Source organism: Simochromis diagramma, unplaced genomic scaffold (assembly GCF_900408965.1).
Source record: "Simochromis diagramma unplaced genomic scaffold, fSimDia1.1 OVJJ01000048.1, whole genome shotgun sequence".
NCBI lineage: Eukaryota > Metazoa > Chordata > Actinopteri > Cichliformes > Cichlidae > Simochromis > Simochromis diagramma.
This window is the reverse complement of record NW_024387034.1, coordinates 84,277-93,527: the sequence shown is the minus strand read 5'-3', so window position 1 is coordinate 93,527 and position 9,251 is coordinate 84,277. Positions and strand designations below refer to the sequence as shown.

The following is a 9,251-nucleotide window of genomic DNA, read 5'->3' as shown; positions in this document are numbered from 1 at the left end:
AAAGTACAAAGTACTCTTCTCAAAAACTACTCAGAGTATTAATTACTTTTTAACAGACTGATGTTTTATTCTGTCGTCAATAGCAGGCATTCAACTCGATTCACCAGTATAAATATTTATGTTCAAAGCACATTTCTCAGACGAACAAGGTATAGAAAGGTAACTTGTTTTGTAAATAAATGTAGATATAAAAGAAGGAATTTTGTTTGTTAAAACAATGACAAATATGTTTCTGAACATGCGTAGAACCGTTTAAACTTTTCCCATACACTGAACAACAGGCAGGTGAGTGTCTTAAACTCTTAGCATTTCTGTCACACTTTACTTTCTGAACCTTTTGTTCAGTTTCAGCAAGAGCTGGTTTTCTAAATTAACAGAGGCAATCCGACTTGGTTTGGTTGTGAAGAGTAGACCAGCACAGCTAAAAAGTCGTTCACACGCAGCAGAAGCAGGCAGAGCTGTGTTCAGTTTAAGAGAGAGGTTTTTGATACCTGAGAAGGAGTGCAGCAGCTCCATGGTGACTGTGGCACAAGCAAGGTAACCATCAAGCTCAACTGCACTTTGCAGCCTTCTGGAGATTGGTCTGGAGAAGAATTCATCTTCATCAGATGACTCTCTTTGCTGATCCTCACTCTCATGCTCTGTCGTTTCAAGATGTTGTTTGATGTATGTCAAGGCTGTAATTGCAAGTAGATAACACAATTTTGTTATTTACATTTCAGTGATTATTCCTGAACACAAATTTAAAAACGGCAAATTCTCAAAAAGGATTGTTTAGTATTCAGGACAGACCATCAATAACTTACAATGCATTAGGTGAAATACTCACTTAAGCATGTGTTCAAATGTAAAAATACACAAAAATGGGATCACATGAATCCTTACCAGCCTCTGTTACATCTGCTCTGTCAGTCCAGGAAGTCTTGAACTTGGGTAAGAGGACTGCAGCTGCAGCCAACTCTGGATCCTCCATCATCGCTCCAAAACGCTTTTGAAGGCCATTTGCAGGGCTCTGATGAGTGGCACGCATGTCTTGCTTGATGTCTCCAGCCTGCTAAGTTTGGACAGTAGTTGTTGGATTACTGGCAGGAGCCATCCCATAAAGGAAGTGGACTCAGACTGAAGAATGTTTGAAGCTTTCACCAGTGGCTTCATGGTGGTACAGTACTCCCTAAGGAATGCAACTTCTGCAGGACTCAACCTGTAAGACACAACAACAAAACCCACCATGACTATAATAGGGATCTTCTGATTTAATATTTAAGAGTCTGCTCACGTTTTTAACCATCCATTAAGGAAAATTCACAAAATTTGCAACTATATTGGTAGGTGTCCAATTTTACTCACATTTTCACCTTGAACTCCTCACAAATGCTCCTGATGGCATTTTCCCCCTTCTCATCAATGATGCGTATTATCCTTTCAATGGCAAGGTAGGTTGAATTCCATTGTGTTGCATTGGGACGAATGATCTGTAGTTCACACTTGTCCTCTACCACTTCATTAGCCAAATGAGACCGGCCAGTTTTGTTCCAAATGGCCTGGCATTTTGCAAAGGTTGCACGGGAGAGCCTCTTGTAGGTTTCATTCATGCTCTCTGCTAGGGCAGCATCAGTTGTTGCCACAAGGTTTAGCAGGTGACATGCACATCGCTGATGAGGCGGGAGTTGATACTCCAAACCAGAGTCTTCATCAAGAATTGCACTTGCCTCATGGTAGTCAATATGGTCAGTCAGGTCAATAGTTTCTGGGTCTGCTTCATCTTCAGCTTCATCTGCATCATTTTGTGCCCCAAACATGTGGAAGGACTTGACAAAGTTGGATCCACTATCAGTTGTGGTTCTTACAACTTTGCCTCTAATCTTGTATTGGCAATGGATATCATCAAGCGCACCAGCAAGCATGTCAAATGTGTGAGACCCTCTCAATCTTTTGCATGCTGGTGCTGCAGATCTTCTTTCCAGGGACTCTTCCTCCAATGGCATGTGACTCCAAGGTAACTTTTCTGATGAGCTGACCAACAATCAGTAGTGGTAGCAACCAATTTACTTTATCCAATGCTGCAACCAAAGTCATCTTCATGTGATCAGCAGCTTCACAGATTCTGGCTGGGACAGTGGGTCTGGAGATGACTTTGGCTTGAGGTTGTAATGTGGTAACCAATTCTTTGAAAGATGGCTGTTCTACCACTGCAAATGGCTGTAGACCCTCACATATGAAATTGATGACAAGCATGTCAACAGTTGCTTGTGGAACATGTTTGTTTGCAGCTCTCAACATCAGGTCTGGTAACTTGGCTTGTGTATTTGCTGAGAGCTTGTTTGGTGTGGCTGTGGTCTTTCGCTGACGAGATGTTGATGCCACAGTGATATTGTACTGCTCAATCTTCGATGGATGTTTCCTCTGTAGAGATAAATATTATCATACGTCAGGTTCATACATTACTTCATAACATCACTGTGATTAACACTATAGGAAAACACATTTTTAAAACATCATTCAACTAGACATGAGCTAATCTTTGATTGTTTAGCATAGTATAAAAGAGTGGTGAATTTGGTCAAATCCTGCAGATATATTGCTGTATTTATTTACAAATGTAAACCAATTTTGAACGATCATTGCAAAAAACATGAATTTCTGTATACATTCTAAGTCCTGTAATCTGTATACTATTTATAAAAAGAGTATCGACCAATGTATCAGTATCTAAATTTTTAACTCCTTTTTATCAGTATCACCCTAAAGTTTTCAGTATTAGTCGGGTTCTAAAAATACTAAGAGAGCAAAATATAGGGAAAAAAAAGAAGGTGGGGGGGTGGTGGAGCATAAGTGGCAAAAAAAATCGAATTTAACGAAAAGGGATCACGTCGGGAGGCAAGAGAATGCTGCCAATGGGAGCAGCTAACGAGAATAAAAAAAAAACTAATGACCCAAATTATAAAGGTTCTGGCTAAAAGATATATACATATTATGGAAACATGTAACCACTACTGAAAGATAAGAAGCACACGTCATTATGTGACGAGGGGTGCGGCAGGGGCATAGCAGGCCAATCATCAACGGATCCACAAAGATGGCGGGGTGGGGGGCCGGGGCGGGGGTGGACAAATGCAGGGAGAGCATAGGAAGATTAAGGTGTGCTGGTAGGCTATACGGGGCGTGGCGGTCGACGGGGGGTGGTGATATGGCAGGGTGTGGGTGTAGTATGTGTTGGGGGGTTGGGGGGGGAGAAGATGGGGATGATAAATAGGGGAAGGAAAGCACAAGCATGATTTGTGTGGGGGGAAAAAAGGGAAGGAAAAAGAGGTACACAAGTGTGGGAAGTAGGTGAAGGTATAGTTGAGACACGATGGTGTGTAATGTAGAAAAAGTGGTAATAAATGAAGCGATATGGTGTAAGGTGCAAAGCGTTAACATAAAAGTACATGTAAATCTAACATTCCTAACATGACTTTAGCTCATGTAGGGCGACACACATCAGTGCGGCACAGCAGTGTAGGGGGGGCTAGCCATGGCCTGGTCGTAGTTCATATATATTCAGGTCTGTCCGGTATCGTCGGTGTGACAAAGAGTTGTTAGCTACGAAAGAACCTGTATAACACATACACAGTGAAAAAGAAGAAGGCAAGAAGGGGGCACGCGGAGCATAGTGGTAAAACCATCTTATACTTCAAGGGTGGTTGTGAAGAGGAACGCGGAAAGGCCGTGTAGAGCAGGAAATGTGGAGAGGGCAAACAAAGGGGGCACGTGCAGCGTGGGAACGACTGGCGCCTGGGCCAGCCTCTGCACATGAAAAATTCCTCCAGGTATGGCCACGGGCACGCGTCCTCCGTCTTTTCTATGTCGTTTTCATGGTTGACAGTGTTGTCCTCTGTCTCCATTTTGGCTTCTTTGTCTCCAAATCTTCCGTCTATAAAGTAGTTTGTACTCCACCATGTAGCACCTCCAGACACCTGTGCCTGCTGCTGCAGCAGAGTTTATTCTTTGCTTACGTCTTAAATTGGCCGGTCGGGATTGCACGGCTTTATTGGCTGCAAAAATGCAGACGAAAGGTTTGAATATTAATTCAAATTGTGGGCGTACTCAGTAGTACTCAGTAGATTACATGGTGTAAGTTGTACTCAAGTATGAGTAAAATTACACACTTGAAAAATTACTCATAAAAGTACAAGTACCCAAAAAATCTACTTAATTACAGTAACGTGAGTATTTGTAATTCATTACTTCCACCCCTGACAGTAAATGACCATAAATTAACTGTAAATTACACTGTGGTGAGCTCCATTCCTATAGTTCTATCACGTGCACGTGTATACGTTGACAACCGTAACCATGGCCGCCGAGGGTATATAAATGCTGCACAAGGTTCCAAACGTCCGTTTACACTTGCTCGTGGACTTGTTTCGACCTGCTCCAACCTCAGCCTGTGGAAAGCTAAGTTTTGCAAAACATTTTACTAAAAGCGGATATAACTTGAACGCATAACAAGTACTTCATCTGTGGATCGTTTGTACTTGTTTTTGTTTTTCAAGTTTGAAGATGGCTCGCCGTGGACCCGGACTTCCCGACTGTCACCTGGACTTCGCTGCAGGTACGTTTGAAAATTTCTTTATATGTAAATTACTGTAATAATTTAACAAGTTCCAGTGTGAATATCAAGTTTTAACGTGATCAAATATGTGTATTCCAAGATTGTTTCCCGTAAATTGTTTGTATATTTTAAATTTTCTGGGAGAGGTGTAGAAATTATTAACGACTGGTGTGTGAATATGAAAAAAAGGTGTTACTTTGATTTGAAGTCTTCAAATTTGACACTTTTCTTTAAAATGAAATGGTTAAAAATAGCTTAATGGACTAAAATTTGTAAAATGCCCAAAAATCAGTTTCTGTGGTAACGGCATCTTCAAGATGTCATGGTGTCAGAACACGCAGGCGTAAACACACAGATCCAGGTCCCCTCCTGACATCCTTTTCTTCTCCGGATCAAAGGCTTTATTGACATAAACTATATTTTTTCTCTGCTGCAAAACACAAAGATAAAAAAAATACAAATAAAATAATATCAAAAGAATATGAAAACAGTAGTAATAATGGCATTAAGACCTATCTTCTGTTACGGTAATGCTTTTAACCTTATTAGATAGCAGAGAGAGATATTGTACACAGGGATATTTCCACAGGGATAGCATGTTTACCACAGATTAGATGTATCTGTCCTTATGGCAGATATATATATATATATATATATATATATATATATACATATATATTTAGGACATGCGATTGGTACATGTGGTCTAAATGTTACATTATGGTTTGCATCCACATATTTAACCTATGAGCTTTTTTCAAAATGTGTGACATCGTGAATTGTAAATAAAACAGGAGAATGAGCTGCATGGTTAGTTATAAATGTACTGTAGTATATTTATATAATAAGTTACTCATGTCCGGCTATTTACAAATCAATACCTATTATCCATTACCTATTCCAACATAGTGTTTGCATAAAGGCTTACAAAGAACAAATAAAACAAATTGAATGTACACAAAATACAGTGTCATATATAGTGTCAATATAGTGTCACCTTAAAAGTACACAGAGTGAGCTGCCTTGGTGGAGGTTTGGTGGTCTTCTATTAAAAAACTTCACTTAAAGATTGAACAAGTAGAAGTGTCATTCAGTCTGACATAAAATGCTTTTCTCTCATCCTCTGCTCAAACTAACAGATGTAGGTCTGTTGCTTTAACACTGGGTGTCTATTACATTCCTAATGTTATTTTAAAAATTGTTTCCTCACAGGGCGTCTTGACTATGTGGTTGAACGCCCTGCAGAAGAAGGCCTTCCTGAAGTCATCAGGATCCTGGATGACAGTCTCCAGAGCACCACCTCTTCTGGTGAAGCTCAGGACACTGATACCCAGCGTATCAGCGAAGGTGAGTATGGTGAGTATTTTATCCCTCTCTCACCCTCACCCTCTTCTGATGAAGCACCAGATGCTGATGACGGTGAACAGCAAGGTGAGTATGGTAGGTATTTTATCCCTCTCTCACCCTCACCCTCTTCTCATGAAGCACCAGATGCTGATGACGGTGAACAGCAAGGTGAGTATGGTGAGTACCCCCCCTACCTACCTGTAGACGATGAAGAGGTGAGTGAACAGACTGACAATTCATCTGACTGGAACGACTCAGAAGAGTGGGGGGATTGGCTTAGCGATGACTCTGGGTATGACACCATGGATGAGAGAGATGATTCCCCTCTCATCCGGGAGTACCCTCCAGAGCCGTTTTGGCACGATTGGCAACATCCTATTGCTCCAGGTGCTGCCCCCATCGCCATGCCGCCTTTCGGCCAGGCCAACGCCCCACTCTTCCCTCGAGTTGTTGCCCCAGTTGGTGATCCGCCAGCTGCTCCTCCCTCAGCTGCTCCCTCAGCTGCTCCCTCAGCTGCTCCCTCTGCTGCTCCCTCTGCTGCTCCTTCCTCAGCTGCTCCCTCTGCTGCTCCTTCCTCAGCTGCTCCCTCTGCTGCTTCTTCCTCAGCTGCTCCCTCTGCTGCTTCTTCCTCAGCTGCTCCTTCCTCAGCTGCTCCCTCTGCTGCTCCCTCTGCTGCTCCTCCCTCTGCTGCTTCTTCCTCTGCTGCTCCTTCCTCAGCTGCTCTCTCTGCTGCTCCCTCTGCTGCTCCTTCCTCAGCTGCTCCCTCTGCTGCTCCTTCCTCAGCTGATCTCTCTGCTGCTCCTTCCTCAGCTGCTCTGTCATCTGCTTCCTCAGCTTATCTCTCTGCTGCTCCTTCCTCAGAAAAGAGAAGCAGAGAAGACATCTGCACCGAAGAGGTAAGTGCAAAGAGGTGCAAGGTGAGTGACCAGTTTGATGCCCCTTCAACATCCTCAGGTAGTTTTGGAGTCAGACGTTTCTGGGAGAGGCCTTTTAGCCTTTCCATGGATGACAGTGACTCTGATTAGTTTATGTTAGAACGTGTTTTTAAACTTTGTTTTTACAGATATAAGAACATGTGACTCGCAGATGTGAAATGTATTGCTTTTTTTCTTGATATGTGACATTAATATTAATATTACATTGTGAATTAAAGGTAGTTTTTTAGTTGTTATTACTTCCAGTTGTGTCCAAGATGGAGCAAACACCCCACCCAGAAGACAGCCTTACCCCGACCAACCCGATGAGAAGGATGGATGACCAAGTGAAAAACGGGAGAGTGGTGCTGTGTTCCAACTATGTAAGTTATCACCTCACATTGACAACAAACTGTATTGAAGACAAAATTCTTCCAATAGTTGGTATAAATCATCATCCTATGTCAGCAGCACTGTAGGTTTAGCTTTATTTATATTTTTCATGTGTATACGTTGGGTTTAAAATTGCTTTTTAACAACATACTGCAGCTACCAACAATGAAAATGATGTTTTGTGTTAAAATGACGTCTTTCTTGTGTTATTACTTTGCAGGGAAGCTGAGAGTGGACAGAGCTGCACAGAGGACCAAAGATCCACTCTCAGCACTTCATACCTGACTGGCCACAGCACCACCCCTCCTCACCCAGGGTGAGGAGGGTCCTGACCCCGCCTGCACAGAGGGTGTTGTGAACATGCACTTCTGTGTCGGTGGGTTTAGGATCCTCCTCACACTCACACTGATGAAGACTGTCACTGGAAGATGTCTCCATTGCATCAGCAGGACGTAAGCATTTGTAAAATATTACAGTTTGTGATGTTTTATACATATTTTTATTGCATCATTTAAAACTATGAGATATAAAATAAACCAATTTTCATAACATTTTCTGTGTATTTAGTTGTTTTCTTAATAAGTTATTTGGAACATCATTGCAACCTGTCAGCTTTTTATTGAGGATTTATAAAGTTGCTGGTGGCCCGAGTGTGTAGAGTGGGGTGTTGTTTTTGTCACATGGTGAAAGTGACCTCATGGGGAGCAAAGAGAACAACTGAACAATTTGGGGATTCACAGACTTTCGTAATCGCTAAAAACAATTAATAAAAATTGTTCTGTGTGAACTAAAAGCTCAAATATAAACCATCCTGACACACTGACACAAATGATCTGCTGTTTATAAGCAGGACAGTGTTTTCATGAGCCTGGGTGAAGCTAATTTGCATGAGTTTAACCTGCTGGTCAAAAACTTGCATGACTCTGATATCACTCTAACTTTCTTCAGTTTATTTATTCATTTTTGCTAATTGTAGTAGATTAATATGTTCACCAGCTGATTCTTGGCCTGAATGTTTGCAGTTTCAGGTCCTACTGATCAGTTTTAAGTACTGTAGAAAGTGAGCAGCAATTTAATCAAGTCCTGGGATGAAATGGGACAAAAGGGTAATGTGACAGCCACATTAGTTCCCTTCCCTCGTTTAACAATGTGTAAGCAGACTGCTTTAACCTGCAATTTACTGCATGTTGTTAGGCTGCATGGTACAACCACAGTCTGCTAACCACCCGTGGTGATCGAAGGTTTTGAGGTCTTGCTTGAGCTACTGATGAAGTTTTATCAAAGCTTGTTAAGTTTCCCAACCACATTTTATCCTGATGGTCCAAGGCTTACATCTTTATGCTCACAGACGTACTTCTGTAATTAATCAGTGACCGATTTATTACTTTAAGTTACAGTGTGAGGGGCATTAATGAACATAAATCAGATTTAACTGGATTACGTGTTTAGGTCAAGAGACACAGACCTTCATCTTTAAGAGGCTCTTCTTGAATGTCTAATCACGATGTTTGTGTTTGTCTGCAGCATCACTGCAGCAGAGAGGGTATAACACAAGGCCACAGTCATGTGGTATTCTGTCCTGCTATTAAGTGAATAAAATACTGAAAAAAACATCTAGACACTAAATACAGTCACTGTCCACTTCATTAGTTACACCTGCCAGTACTGTGTTGGACCTTCTTTCACCTTCAGAACTGCCTTAATTCTTTGTGGCACAGATTCAACAAAGACCTGGAAACATTCCTCACAGATTTAGTTTCATATTGACATGATAGCATCACACAGTTGCTTCAGGTTTGTCGGCTGTGCATCCATGTTGCAAATCTCCTGATCCACCACATGCCAAAGATAATCTGCTGGATTGACATCCGTTATAAGATGAGTATACTGTGGTCATAAAACGATGGACATGGTCAGCAGCACAGCTCAGAGAGCTTGTACCTCTGGAAAGGCCACCTGAAGTTTTCACCAGCGAGTTAGAAAAGAACAGAGGGTTCCTCAAA

At 41.8% G+C, this 9,251-nt stretch overlaps 2 protein-coding genes across 3 annotated transcripts; one reads left to right on the top strand and one right to left on the bottom strand.

Moving 5' to 3' along the window:
* Window positions 1-263: 263 nt before the first annotated feature.
* LOC120740745 lies at window positions 264-2,464 on the bottom strand. Of its 2 annotated transcripts, XR_005697488.1 has the most exons (3): window positions 1,348-2,464; window positions 886-1,201; window positions 264-677 (listed from the first exon to the last, which is right to left on the bottom strand). XR_005697488.1 is itself a non-coding variant. In XM_040043217.1 (2 exons), exons 1-2 carry the CDS (start codon window positions 1,983-1,985, stop codon window positions 973-975), a joined length of 867 nt encoding a protein of 288 aa, XP_039899151.1. In that variant the 5' UTR covers window positions 1,986-2,464; the 3' UTR covers window positions 735-972. The 2 variants fall into 2 exon arrangements, 1 of the variants encoding a protein (XP_039899151.1); XM_040043217.1 differs by lacking the exon at window positions 264-677 and having other exon boundaries at window positions 735-1,201.
* A 1,353-nt stretch (window positions 2,465-3,817) lies between these two features.
* LOC120740746 (brain acid soluble protein 1-like) lies at window positions 3,818-7,568 on the top strand. Its single transcript, XM_040043218.1, has 5 exons — window positions 3,818-4,594; window positions 5,807-6,025; window positions 6,110-6,522; window positions 6,803-6,837; window positions 7,469-7,568. The coding sequence occupies exons 1-5, from the start codon at window positions 4,543-4,545 to the stop codon at window positions 7,566-7,568; spliced, it is 819 nt and encodes a 272-aa protein (XP_039899152.1). The 5' UTR covers window positions 3,818-4,542.
* The last annotated feature ends 1,683 nt before the right edge of the window (window positions 7,569-9,251 follow it).